Below are 15,375 nucleotides of genomic sequence, written 5' to 3'. Positions count from 1 at the left end.
ATGGAGGGACTCAATCAAGCTATGACAACAGCAGTGAAGAAAGGAATATATGAAGGAATTAAAATTTCACAACCTAACATTTGCTTGTCTCATTTATTCTATGCAGATGACACGCTATTCATAGGCGAATGGTCAAGGAGGAATATTGCAAATCTATCAAGAATATTACGATGCTTCTACGTGTCGTATGGACTAAAAGTGAACTTCACGAAATCAAAAGTCTATGGAGTGGGGGTATCAAATTCAGAAGTTTCAAACTGGGTGGCTCCTCTTGGGTGTGAACCTTCTTCCATCCCATTCACTTACGTAGGAGTTCCGGTGGGCGAAAATATGAACAGAAAGCGAGCATGGAGACCGGTCATCGATAAGTTCCAAAATAAGCTCACGACTTGGAAAGCGAAATCTTTAAGTTTCGGTGGTAGAGTGACTCTCGCTAAGGCTGTCCTTGGCAACCTGCCTATATATTATATGTCGATCTTTGCAGTCCCGAATGGGGTGATTGACACGTTAGAAAAAATCAGAAGGAATTTTATTTGGAACAAGGAGTATGAGAAAAAAAAGTATCAATTGGGTGGCGTGGAATAAGCTCGTCTCTCCAAAGACGATTGGGGGAATTGGACTAGGGTCGATTAAATCCCTCAACATATCACTGCTAGTAAAACGGATGTGGCGTCTGAAAACGGAGAACTCATCACTGTGGGTAAAAACTATTCGGGGCTTGCACAATTTAGACGGAAGGCATTGGTCAGTGTTTGCGAAGAAATCAAGTTCGGGGGTATGGAAAAACATAATCAAATCCAGGTCATACCTGAAAAAGATTAACATTGATTCTAAAGATGTTATATCGTGGAATGTGGGTGAGGGCGAGTGGAAATCAGAGTTCGTTTCTGACGGACGATTCATGGTGTCTCAGTTACGAGAAAGGATCAAACTAGATGGATATGTTGTATGTGATGGACCGTTCGATTGGGGGAAATGGACTCCGTTCAAGATCCTCTCCTTCATATGGAGAGCAAAACAAGGAAGAATTTCGTCGGCGGTGGCACTTAGTAGGTGTGGGATCAATATCCCATCAATTTTATGTAGTGGTTGCAGCTTGGAAGAGGAGACATCATACCACATTTTGATTACGTGCCCAATGGCGATTTCCGTCTTAGATTCGATAATATCCTGGTGTGAACTCAATGGTGGAAGTTTTACTTCGGTAATGGACTTGATACTATTCGTCTCAAGGTGCTCTGGATGTAATAAGAAAAAGAGGCTTTTGAATATGATATTTAACGGAGCATTATGGTGCTTATGGCTAGCCAGGAATAAACGGGTGTATGAAAAGATTCAAACTTCACCGGAGGTCATAATAGAAAAGATAAAAGCTATGACGTTTACTTGGTGCAAACATAGAACCCCATGCAAAATGGTGGATTGGAGAATTTGGAACTTATGTCCTACTCTTTGTCTGTAATTTTTTGCTTTTGACTGTCTTGTACTTTTTTGTTCATTCCACATCCGCTTGATGTGGTTCTTTTAATATATTTGCCGTTTTCCAAAAAAAAAATTAATACAAATTATAAGGTAATATAATTTCACGTATTTATTTAAATTAACTATTATAATTTCATATAACTAAAAAGTATCTATTAATTAATAATTTATTTAAAATAATTGATTAATAATTTTAAGTTTTTACTATTAAATTTTAATTAAACTAGTATGTGTGTGTGTGTGAAGTTCAATAGATTATCATTATTAATAAGAAACCAATGAACCAATCGTGAGCGTCAAAATTCAAAAGTGATCAACAGCCAAGGAAATTGATGTACAGTTGTACATTGGGTGTACATACACCAGATTATACCATAAAACCCAGCTCTTTACCAAAAAAAACCCACATTTTTTTCGTTTATATTCTTTTAAGCCACGTTTTTTATCAGTAAAAAAACCGAATATACCATTGTTCACAATTTTTCTTCCTCTTTCTATAGAGATCTATGTTGATATATAAAAATGAAACATCCATAAATATGGTCCCAAAAATTTCATTTTTATAATAGATAAAATAGTATTTTTCAAATATCATCCATACTTCTCAACAAAACCAATTTATTAATGTTATCAAAATCAGAGTAAATATCAAATGCGGAATCTCAATGGTGTGTGCGATGTAGTTAACTTGAGCTCTTCCCTTTGGAACCGGAAGTACCTGAAACATAAACTAAAAACCATAAGCACAAAGCTTAGTGAGTTCCCCAAACTACCTAATACCATACATATAATAAACATATAATGGGCCTCGCCCTGTCATCGAGCCCCGCCTGACATCGGATCCCGTCCGGCATTGAGCCCCGCTCGGTAATGGATCGGGCCCCGCCCAACATACATATAACATATATCAAGTAATCACATACGCATGCAATAGTCACATAGATACATAGCATACAAATAGTCATCGGGCCCCGCCCAGCATGCATATAAACATGTACACATGCAAGAGTCACGAAGACAGCTAGCATACTAACATAACATAAGCATGGGTCGGCACTGGTTCCTACGACCCGCTAAACCTTGTGAGGAAACTCACCTCGAAAAGCTGAATAAAACGAATGATCCTTAGCTGTTGGTCCTACAATTCCTCGAGTTATCAATTGCCACATAAAAACTAATTAGCATTCGGGATCTACATTATAACCAAAAATCTCTACTTGGGTAAAAAGACCATTTTACCCTTACCCTAGCTTGGTTCAAGAATGAAGTCCACAACCACAATCCAATAGGCCCAAAGCTAAACAATCCACCAAGGCCCAAAATATGACCTAATTTCTAATTGGGCCCGACTCCTTCACATGGGCCTTAACCCAAGGCCCAAACACATACTTGGCCCAAAAACTACTAGAGCAAGATGGCCCAACAAACCTTAATCCCCCAAGCCCAAACCAAGGCCCAAACCGAAAGTCTAAAAATGAAATGCCAACAAACTGAGTATGTTGGACGTACTCATCTGGTACGCTAAGTGTACTGCATAGAGGGATTGTATGTTGAACGTACAAGCTTGTATGTACAGCATACTTAACCATTTCAGCCAACTTCAAGATTAAGCTCCTAACCCGTTAAGACTTTGCTCCATGATGTAGATCTGACCCATTTCAGCTGAAATACCACGTAAATTTGCTAACTTTACGTCCATGCATGACCCTAAGAAGCTCTAAAGCTCAAAAAGGACTTAATAAAGGACTTAATGGATGCATGAGCCCCCTAAACTCCATAAAGTTGGCACATTTATACCAAAGGAGTCCACAAGGACCTTGTATCTGAAAGAATAAGCCTTTGGGACATCCTAATCCCAACATCCATCCAAACCATGGCTAACAACATAACTATCTAACCAAAAAGGAGATCTAAACATATAACAACCAAGGTAAGAACTTGATACCTCACATTTCTTGCAAAATGAGTAGAGGTTCTGGCTCCAAGACCTCCTATTTAGGCTAAGCAACTTCAAGCTCCTTAAACTCCTTCAAAATGCACAAAGATGAACACCAAAAGCTTTCCAAAATCTCACACACTCAACAATGGAAGATGGGACTCGATTTTAGGGTTTCTTGACACAAGATGCTGATAAGGATGCCATCACTTGGGACATAAAGACATTATATAGGGCTTGCACCCTAAAAATTAGGGTTTTTAGTCCAGACCACGTACACTGGGCGTACCACCCTGTACGCTAAGCATATGTTCATACCTCCGCGTTTCAATTGATTAACTTACGCCCAACGTACGGCCTCAACGAGCCCACACACACAATAAAGCCCAATATACTAAGTCCACACAACTTACATAATTAGAACATTAAATACATGATTAAACTAAATAATTAATACCTTGGAACCATCGGGTGTTACAATTCTCCTCCACTTGGATCAAACTTCGTCCTCGAAGTCCTCTGCCCTAAACAACTCTGGATAATGCTCTCTCATTGTAACATTCGTAAAATTCATGAAAAATTTAAACTTTTCAAACATTCCAAAAACCATTCATTGTTTACAAATTGTTTTCAAAATAGTTTAACGTCAGAGAAATCCCAGAAATCATAACATAAAATGCAAGGAGGTGCACGATCAAGCCTTCTCCTTCCTGCGATCATCCGAAGTACCCGAAAAAAAAATCCAAAATTGTAAGCACGAAGCTTAGTGAGTTCCCCAAAATACCGATACATAACAAATAGCACATATACAATAACATGTAATGGGTCCGCAAATTTATGGACTGGATTACCCATGAGCCCATAGTATGAGTCTGGCTTGCCCTGTAGGCCCACAACTCATATCTGGCTTGCCCTCGAGCCCACAACATAAGTTTGGCTTTCCCTTGGGCCCACATCTTATGTCTGGATTGCTTCTTCTGTCCTTAGACTGGAATACCAATGGTTAGCCCTCAGTACAAGTCTGGCATGCCCTCCCTATCCCTCAGCTTATATCTGGAATGCCCATGAGTCCTCAGTATGAGTGTGGCATGCCCTCCTGGCTCTCAGCTCATATCTGGTATACTCAAGGGTTTTTTTTGGCTACAGCACAGAGCAGTACAACCTCAACCCAACCCACACAACATGTCGACATGTAATAACAGATAAATACACATACATATCTAACTCATACTCATCATATCAATAACTAATAGGATATTAATCCAACGGCTCGGCCTTGGTGCCTTAGACCCATTAGTATAGTGAGGAAAACTCACCTCACAAGTAGTGCTGAACTGGTAAGATCAAGTCCCAACTAACAGCTCCGAACTCAACTACCTATAACCGCAATGTGACTATGTTTATTAAAATCTTGAATACCCAAAATGTCCTTAAAAGTCAAACTTGGTCCACCATGGTCAATGTCGAAGTCAACAGTCCATGTTGACCCAACTCATCGAGTGCATCTACCCGACTCGTCGAGTTCCTTCAGTTCTCAAAAAATCGGGAAAACCCCTAGTCAACTCGCTGAGTTGACAGGACAACTCGTCGAGTTCCTTTAGTGTCCATAATATCGGGGAAACCCGAGGTAACTCGCCGAGTTGGCAGGGCAACTCGTCGAGTTTTCCTAGTCTTGACACATTTAGCCACCTTTCCAGCGAGTCCAAAGCCCCAAAGTATAGATCTGATCCCCTAAGGTGAAGATACCACGTAAAGTTGCTAAGTTTACGTCCATGCATGACATTAAGAGGGCTAAAACACTCAAACATATCTTATTAAGGGATTTAGGGGATGGAGGAGGGCCAAGACTTGATAAAGTAGGCAACTTTAAGTCCATGTAGGTCCTAAGATGTCAATATCTGAAGTCATAGCTTCAAGACATGCTCAAATCCTAAAATGACCCAAGAATAAGCTAAAAAATGACAATAAACCCTCTAATGAGGAGATCTAGAAAACAAGTGGTCAAGGTAAGGTCTTTATACCTCAATATAGCTGCAACACTTGAGGAAATCCCGGATCTACTGCCTTCCACTCAATCAAACCTCTTCAAGCTTCAAGTTCCTTCCGAAAGAGCACCAAAAATCACTCTCTAAGCTTACACACATACACACAATGAGAGCAAAAGCAAGAAGTAGGGTTCTCTCTGGAAAAGAGGCGATAAGGGAGGCCAACAATGGGACTTAAGGACTTTAAATAGGGTACAAACCCTAAAATTAAGGTTTTCATCTTCAGCCACTAACTCGTCGAGTTGGGGCCTTCCAACTCGCCGAGTAGGTCCTATAAAATACGCGACCTCCTTGGTTTCTACACGACGAGTTGGGGCCTCCCAACTCGTCGAGTAGGTTTTATAAAATGCACAAAATCCTTAAAACTTCATACATGGGAATCAGGATGTTACACTCATCTCCTCCTAGGGCTCCCAAGTCCATTCCGACCCCTTGTGGTGCTACCACTGCACCTTTACCAGCTTTACAACCTTGTTCCTCAAGGTCTTCGTCCTCCGATCCAAAATTGCCACTGGTCTCTCGATATAATTCAAGCGGTCATCCACCTGAATACCTTCCAATGGTACAACTGCTGAATCATCCACTAAACACTTCCACAGCTGAGAGACATGAAATGTACTATGAATCTGACTGAACTCGACTGGAAGATCTAGACGATAAGTAACCCAACCCACCCGAGCCAAAACCCTGAAGGGACCAATATACCTTGGGCCCAGCTTGCCCCGCCTCCTAAACCGGATGACAACTTTCCAAGGTGACACCTTTAGGAGAACCATATCTCCTACCTGGAACTCCAAATCTGACCGGTGCCTGTCAGCATAACTCTTCTACCGACTCTAAGCTGTTTGGAGTCTGCTCTGAACCTTCTTAATCAACTTAGTGGTCTTGAGCAGCAACTTGGTACTCCCCATGACTCTTTTACCGACATCTCCCTAAACAATCGGGGTCCTACACTTCCTCTCGTAGAGCATCTTAAAAGGAGGTCGATCAATGTTGTCGTGATAATTGTTGTTATACGAAAATTCCGCTAACAGAAGATACATATCCCAACTCCCACCAAAACCCAACACGCATGCTCGTAGCATATCCTCAAGAGTCTGAATCGTCCGCTCACTCTACCCATCGGTCTGCGGATGAAATGTTGTACTGAAATGGAGACGAGTGCCCATCTTATCATGAAACCACTTCCAAAATCTGGAAGTAAAGCGAACATCCCGGTCTAAAACTACTGATACTAGCACTCCATGACGTGCCACCACCTCCCGGACATAAATCTCGGCCAACTTCTCTGCAGAAATACTCTCCAGGATCAGGATGAAATGCACGCTCTTGGTCAACCGATCCACGATGACCCAGATAGAATCCACTCCGCACATAGTGCTAGGAAGCTTCGTGATAAAATCCATAATGATGTCTTCCCACTTCCATACGGGAATCTCCAACGGCTGCATCTTGTCCTGAGGTCGCTGATGTTCGGCCTTGACCTTCCTGTAAGTCAAGCACCGCTCCACATACCAAGTTACATCTCATTTCATGCAGGGCCACCAATAATCAGGAAGAAGATCTCTATACATCTTCGTCGCCTCAAGATGGATAAGGAACCTCGACTTATGGGCCTTCTCCATCAGAACCTGGCGTACACAGCCCCAATAAGGAACCCAGACTCGCCGATGCAGGGTCAACAATCCGTAGCTATCAAAATTGAAGGAAGCCATATATCCCACAATATGCTCTCTCTTCTGGTGCTCTTCCTTCATAGTCTCGACCTGAGCCTCTAAGATCCACTCCAACAATGGAGTAATCACTGTCATCCTCAAGCATACATATCTAATCATAGCTGCGACCACCTTGTGGCTGAGAGCATCGACCACCACATTGGCCTTCCCCAGGTGGTATAGGATCTTATAATCATAATCCTTCACCACATCCTACCATCGACGCTGCCTCATGTTCAGATTCGTCTGATCCATCAAGTACCTCAAGCTCTAGTGATCCATGTAGATGGTACACCGAACCTCATAGAGGTAATGCCGCCAAATCTTGAGGGCGAAAACCACAACCCCTAACTCTAAATCATGCGTCAGATAATTTGCCTCATGAGGCTTCAATTGTCTCGAAGCATAAGCGATCACGTGACCCCGCTGCATCAACACTGCCCCCAAACCTGTGATCAAAGCATCACAATAAACCATGAAGCCATCAACACCCTCCGGCAGGGTCAGAATCGGCGTCTCACACAACCGCTGCCTAAGAGTCTTAAAATTTGCCTACTGCTCAGGCCCCCAACGAAAAGTCATCGACTTCTTGGTCGGTCGGGTTAATGGAATAGCAATCTTGGAGAAATCCTAGATGAATCTCCGATAGTAACCCGCTAGACCAAGAAAACTCCAGATCTTAGATGGAGACCCTGGAACCTCCCACGACATCACGGCCTTAACCTTGGCCGGATTAACCAGAATACCCTTCTGTTTGACAAGGTTCCCCAGAAACTGCACCTCGCACAACTAGAACTCTCACTTGGAGAACTTTGCAAAAAGTCTTTCCCTCCTCAAGGTCTCAAGCACCTCCCTTAAGTGCTCCTTGTGTTGCTCCCGAGTCTTAGAATAGACCAAGATACAATAAAGACTATCACAGACTAATCCAACATCGGTCTGCACAGGCGGTTCATGAGCTCCATGAACGTGACGGGAGCATTGGTGAGCGCAAAAGGCATCAACATGAACTCATAATGACCATATCGAGTTCAGAAAGCTATCTTATGCACATCCTCATCACGGACCCGCATCTGGTGATAACCCAATCACAAATCAATATTGGAGAACCAAGATATATCCTGAAGCTGGTCGAAAAGATCATCAATCCTCGGAAGGGGATAACGGTTCTTCATCATTACCTTATTGAACTCCTGGCAGTCAATACACATACTCGGGGTTCCCCTAGGCGAACTGCTCAGCCTAATAAATCCCTTGTCTAATAGCTCCTGCAGCTGTACAGACAAATATTACATCTCATGAGGAGCCAGCCGATACGGTTCGTTGGTTATCGGAGCCGCACCTAGAGTCAAATCAATCCCGAACTCCACCTATCTCTCCGGAGGTAGCCCTAGAAAATCCTCCGTGAACATCCAGATACTCCCGCACGATCGGCACATCATCCACGGTCGCCTTACCTTATCCCGGGTATCCATGACATAGGCGGCAAAACCCAAATAGCCCTGATGAAGACAGCATCTTGCCCTTGCTGCAGAACACATAATCGGCCCACGCTGTGGTCTCTCACCCTGAATGACCAACTCTCCCCCACTTGGGGTCCGAACTCGAACTAACTGCTGCTCGTAGTTGATCACTGCCCCATTAGGGCTCAACCAATCCATGCCCATAATAACCTTGTTCCCACACATAGGAATAGGAAGCAGATCAATCGGATACTTCTCGTTGAATAACTGGAGAGTACAACCTCGATGAACCCTCGCAACTCGAATAGACGTATCATCAACAATTTCAACATATAGAGGACAATCCAACTCCCCCGAAGCTCTAGCAAATATCTTGCTAAGCTCTAGAGATACAAATGATCGGGTAGCCCCCTAATCAAACAATACCAAAGCAGTTATACCATTCATAAGGAACAATCCTAAAATAAAACACATAAATCTACGCAAACAATTCAATATAAATAAAGAGATAAGGAGAAGATATTGTTGGGTTTTAAGCACTATAACACTCCTATGGTGCACATGAAACCCTATATGCTTTGGATCTATGTTTTCTCTAATTATACATGCAATTTCAATTTTCCAAAGAATACATCTTAACTAGCATACAATAGAGGATATGCAATATAAAACTCATAGTTAGATGAATACCTCTTGATGTAGTTGTAGTTGTTGGCCTTTCAAGAACTTATCACTTCAAGTGTGATGCCTCAAATGGTTTAAAAACACCATGAACAAAGGAGGACTTTGAGAGAGAGGTTAGACACTCTAAAATCGATTATCTCTCTTCCTAGAACTCTTCGGGCCGATTTTAGCTAAGGGACGATACATATATAGTGTAGGATTCCTAGAGTCATGGGTAAACCCTAATCCATACACTTAGGTTATGATCCATATCTCATGTGGGCTAACTCTTCATGGATACTTACATAAAACGTAGCCCATCATGGATCAATAGCCCAAACACTATATATGTCACTGATTTACATAATCAGTCCCCGGTAATTTAATTAGTCTCTTTTGATCACTAAATTAATTCCAAATTAATTATTGATCAATACCAATTAAATATTACGATTTCACAATTAATATATTATACTTATAATATATTAATAAATCACAAATAACCTTTTTCTCAAATATCCTTCCTATCAAATTGTTCTGGTGAAGGGAACCCAAATGGACCATGCTACTCTCGGGTCAACTACATACCAATTATAGTTATGGGCTTAGACACCTAATCCAAAAGTCTCCCACTTGGATAAGTATAATAACTAGTATTACAAGTGCGACTCCAAAATCCCGACTAGCAATTGTAGCTCTTAAATGCTGTTGTCGAACTCTGACCTAGTCAATGACGTGTTCATTATTAGATAAGAGATCATATATTCCTCTGTTCTAAAGAGATCATGCAGAAAAATACATGGAACATAGTCATACTTATTGTCCTGCATTTTGTTTCCCGATTTCCGATTTTTCTGAAATAAAACATAACTGAACACATCAATTTAGTTCTGACCGGGCCTGACACATATGTCAAAAAAAATCATCGAGGGGCCCAATATACCGCTTTTAATCCTCTTAGGATAAAAGGAACAGATAAACTTCGAAATTATATGCTTGTACTAACTACTCATTAAATCATTCACAACGATACGTTTTATAACATCAAGTTACTGATGCGTTTCCGTATCATCAATGCACAACCAACTCCTAGTCAACAACTCATATATCTTGGTTTAAAGTCTATATGATATTATCGTCTCACAATCACTCGTGATAAATTCCATGAAGTGATTCAGGTGAGCGTGGGTTTAATCCAATACTCGAATCTTATTACAGGAGCACTCATGAATATTGCAACAAACTTGTGCTATGTCTAATGCCTTAAACAATCTACACGCGGATTCATGACAATTTTTCCTCAATACCTACTTCCAAAGTATGATCGACTGTGTATAGGTTGAATAACCTAGTTACTCGGGAAGTCAATACATGCAAAGTGAAACACAAGAATAATCGAATCCAATATGGTTTCAAAACTTTTGAATATAAATAAAGCACATTTTATTTAATTACCATATTGATTACACATTATTCATTGTATAATGTTTCGGTTTAATTAACTTAATACTTGAATTGAAACAATAGTCATCTTATGCTCCAAGCATGCACACTATGTTTACCTATGGTACTTACTATGTGACACTACTAGAAAAACAGCCTTTTACGACGCTCATTGCGTGTCGTAAATGGCTTAGACGACGCGCAAATGCGCATCAAGGAAGGCCCTGTCATAAAGAGAGAACGCGCTTTTGCGCGTCATCTATAGACGACGCACATTTACGATGCTCATTTACGACGCGCCTTTACGACACGCAATGCGTATCAAGGAAGGCCTTGTCATAAAGGAAGACAACAAGCATTCGCGTGTCATAACCTTACGACGCGCGTGTTAATGATACGTAATGCGTATCAAGAAAGCCCCTGTCAAGAAAGGCCATGTCATAAATCAAGATGACACACATTTTTGCGTATCATAATTTTAAATGTTTAAAAAAATATATTTTTTTTATAGATTTACTAATTTTCAGATTAAATTTGCATTTAATGCATCATAATAGAAAATAAAATATCATATACAAAAAATATAATCCATTTCATAAAATTTAATGTCATACAAAAATAGAATCCATTGCCTAATATTTTATTACAAATTTAACATTTTTTTTATTTCCATACTTTGACAATTTGTGCTGCTGCTAATTCCGGAGCCAATCCGCGACTGCATTCCAGAGCTGATTCAGTGGAATGAGCATCCCAGACTCCATCACTTGAAATTACAAGCCGCCCAAAAGCAGAAGATAGCTGAAGATCATGAATAAATAAAAGTTGTTAATAAAAAGAGGAATAAATTGAGTTTAATTACTAAACACCAACATTCAAACCAATTAATGAAAGTTAAAGCATCTAAATAATATGGTATGGGATGCAAATATATCATGCATCGTACAAACAATGAGGATTTTTAGTTTCTGGAAGATTATTGACATCATTGGGATTAAGAGTTTTATTTGCTTATCCATTGCACCTTATATGTTTCCATCACATTTGAAGGATTATAATGCTACATAGCTCTATTAAAGTTGCTACAATATCTCTCTATTGTTATGCATGAAATCAAGACATATGATCTTCTAATACTAGAAAACAAGAGCTATTCGGAATAATAAAGCTACATACCTGAGTTTGCAAGAGGTATCGCAAGGTGCTGCCGACTCAAAACCAAGCAGCCTTAGGCACTTATCAAGGACGGAACTGAGGATGCACATCTGATAGAAAAAAGATAAAAGTATAATTACAAGGATTAATAAAAGCTATTCGGAATAATAAAAAAAGTCAAACCTTTAGTGCTTTCCAAGTGGTTGATTTGAGACCTGCAACTTTTTGCATCCATTGTTGTCATGACCTTCATACATGGGGCCCAATGCAGAAACAACATCGTGTGGACGAAGGGAATTGGAGAGTTGACTAGTTAAACAATCATCCATGAGTTTTTTCACTAAGCCTACCTCTTTGCTGCATTGATTTAGATTGGAAGTTGATGAGGTGAACAAAGTTATGTTAAAGATTTGACATTAAAATAGAAAACTTGGGAAGAATTTATCACATGTGGAAAGGTCTCAAATAACCATTCAAATCTAAACTTTCAATTGGATTTTACTTAGAACTGGAAACATGCCTTCCTCAAAGAGAAAGAGCAAGAGTACGAGAGGTTGTGTTGATTCGTGCATCATTTTCTGAAGCGGTGGTGGAGTTAGGTGTCACGAAGAGAAAGAAAGGTGAAGATACATGTCGATTCGGTGGCAGTTTTGTTTACGCCATCAGCTTTTCTATGCGCTTCTTAAAAAATAAGGTTTTTGTATATAATAATGATATATATATATATATATATATATATATATATATATATATATATATATATACCTTCATTAAGAAGTTCAAAGCGAATATGGCCTGGCTTGACTACACAAGCAACAAGTTGAGTATCTGTATTCCCATTACAATTTCTTTCTTCTTCTTCTATTAAACTCTTTTCCTGATTGAGAAAACATACATTTATAAATGGATGGTTTATTTATATCCATATATGTTCAAATGTAAAATTACTAACATGCCCCTTCGGGTGGTCATTTGTCCCTTCTAGATGGGTATCAGTATCAGGCTGCAATTTGAGATTGCAAGAAATAAATTAGCAGTTTATTGAGAAATAAATTTGAACAAATAATTTGTTTACCTTTTGTGAAATTTTAGTAAGTTCTCGCTTCCATTGTCTCTTAGCCTTTTTCCTTCTAGCACTTCTACTAGAGCCCTAAGGATTCATACCAAAAGTTATTTATGGTTTTGTATGATTAACATTTAACAAGCAGATAAAAATGTTGTATTTGTTTAACTAAGCATGAAAAGACCTTTTTATCCCCATCAGGTGTAGTAGAGGCTTGTTCAATTCCTTGGACATTGTCTTCTAGATATTCTTCACTCTTACATAAGTTAGACGGATGGAGAATTATTCCTACATAATTGTAACACTAGTCTATATACACATACATGCCATCAAGATTACAAATTACCTCTTTGTCCTTCAAGAAGATTTAACCCTTTTGTCACTTGTTTCACCATCTCCCATGTTAGCTTCCTCATTTGGTTTAATCTTCTTCTTGCTAATGGTTTTACTTTTATCATCATCAATGTTGCAAATTTCATCTCTAACTTCACCTTCATCACCACTCATCACCCTGTGTGTTCTTCTTCCTATGAAACCCAAAGAGAGCCCAAGAACAAATTTAATAGAGAAAAAGTAACAAGAAAACTTATATGTATATATTTATATACATATTATGAATTACCTCTTCAACTTGGGAGGAGATTTAACCTCTACAAGGATTGTTTCAGCACCCCTTCTCCTTGCTTGGTTTAATGATTTTCATGGGACAAAATTTGTCATTATTAATGTTGTTGTCCTCTGTCACAACTTCATCTTCAACAACATCCATCACTGTTCGGTGTTTCTTCTTCCTATGTTTCACAAAAGCAACCTCATGTAACACAAAAACGAATAAAATTGAAAGTCAACTTTATCATAAATATAACACAAAAACGAAATGTACATTAGATTACATGACTTACTTTGAGCTCCTAGATGTTTTAGAGGCTTTTATTTTCTTGGAAGTTGTTTGTATAGGTGAAGGTTCATCTTCCAACTTTTCATCTTCAGCATCCTCATATTCACTTTGGTATCCTCCAGTTTCCTTATCAAACTCTTCATTTTCTAGAAGTAACATGCAATTATTTACAGGTTCTTTCCTGTTGACTTCTGGATAGTCAAGTAAATTACCAGCATCTTCCCCCTGTATTGCTTCAACCAAAGCCATTTCTTTTCTTTTCACACTGAAGTAACAAACAAATATATGTCCACTTGTTAAAGAACTAGTTACATGTTTGTATGAAGAAAGTAGTAAAAAGTTAAAAATTAAGCTGACCAAATTATTTCCTTGTCCTTCAAGATTCGAGTTGACTCAGATGGGGGCAATACAAAGTCGTCCATCTGCAAGAGGTAGAAAATAGAAATTATTTCCTTGTCCCTGTGGTTGTTCCATTTTCACGGCTTCTAATTTATCTTGTACTTCTTGAAACATTCCATACAATATTTATTAGCTTATTCTTTACAATAAGAATGGTATTTTCGTATCTTTAACAGCAAAATGGTGAAAACATGTATACCTTAAGGGATAATGCATGCCCTGAATCTACATAACAAATGAGGGATTGACTGTCTATGAAATTATACCAAGCATGTTAGCAAAGTAAACCCTAACAAACAAATAAATCTAAAGATAATGAAAAAAGAAGAAGCCAAAAACCGGATTCGTGTTCTGTGGGTTTGAAAGGAGACGCTGAATGAACTGTGAAATAGCTGGACTTTGCATAAGCTGACTCATTGCAATGGGATCAGGGGTAAAACCTATCATTCGTTCTAGACGTTTCCTTAATTCGATATCGCTTCACCTCGAGGTCCTCATCTTCCTGATTTGATTTGGGAGACATGTATTCAACAAGAGTTGATGAAGAATTAGTCGATTTGGAAGGAGGAAGAGTGAATATCCTTGTTCTTCCTGAAGACACCGATATAAAAGCCCTAGTTCTTGGGTCTGCCCTTGTGAGGTCGGGAGCATAAAGCCCTAGTTGTTCCTTGATATCGGGGACAAAAGGCCTTAAAATCATCGGCGATGTGAGTGTGAGGAGTCGTAGATCTTCAATCGTCGGCTCTATGAAAGATTTTGTGAGGTCTGATTTTTGGGTAAGGTTGGGTTGGGAATCGGTAATTTGATGTTACAGAAGGGATATAGCGGTGTTGGTGCTGAAGGGTCGCATGAAAATGGAGGTGGGGTGACTCCGCCGAGACAATGATCGTTATCATCGTCGCCGTGAGGCATTTGATCACGAAAGCAAGAGCAATTCTAGTATGAAGAGAAGGCCTAGGGATTTTTCTTCCTAATTGGAAGAGGCGGGGGGTTTAATTTTTGGGATTCAATAGGCGGGTGAAATCCCACGTTAAAAACGTGTGTTTGATTAAAATGTTATAAAGCGACACATTCAGACGACGTACATTTTATGAAAGGCGCCCTCCGCGTTTCCTT

The 15,375-nt window shown here is 39.6% G+C and overlaps 2 protein-coding genes across 2 annotated transcripts; one reads left to right on the top strand and one right to left on the bottom strand.

The window, feature by feature from the left end:
• LOC111914622 (uncharacterized) lies at positions 1 to 585 on the top strand. Its single transcript, XM_023910317.2, has one exon. The coding sequence runs from the start codon at positions 1 to 3 to the stop codon at positions 583 to 585; it is 585 nt and encodes a 194-aa protein (XP_023766085.2).
• An 11,909-nt stretch (positions 586 to 12,494) lies between these two features.
• Positions 12,495 to 14,706, bottom strand: LOC111914621 (coilin). Its single transcript, XM_023910316.1, has 10 exons — positions 14,599 to 14,706; positions 14,218 to 14,282; positions 13,865 to 14,125; positions 13,647 to 13,753; positions 13,335 to 13,489; positions 13,147 to 13,218; positions 12,975 to 13,049; positions 12,852 to 12,902; positions 12,665 to 12,776; positions 12,495 to 12,580 (listed from the first exon to the last, which is right to left on the bottom strand). The coding sequence occupies exons 1-10, from the start codon at positions 14,704 to 14,706 to the stop codon at positions 12,495 to 12,497; spliced, it is 1,092 nt and encodes a 363-aa protein (XP_023766084.1).
• Between the last annotated feature and the right edge of the window lie 669 nt (positions 14,707 to 15,375).

Source organism: Lactuca sativa, chromosome 4 (assembly GCF_002870075.4).
Source record: "Lactuca sativa cultivar Salinas chromosome 4, Lsat_Salinas_v11, whole genome shotgun sequence".
Lineage (NCBI taxonomy): Eukaryota > Viridiplantae > Streptophyta > Magnoliopsida > Asterales > Asteraceae > Lactuca > Lactuca sativa.
The sequence above is the reverse complement of the archived record's forward strand: the minus strand, read 5'-3'. Positions and strand labels throughout refer to the sequence as shown.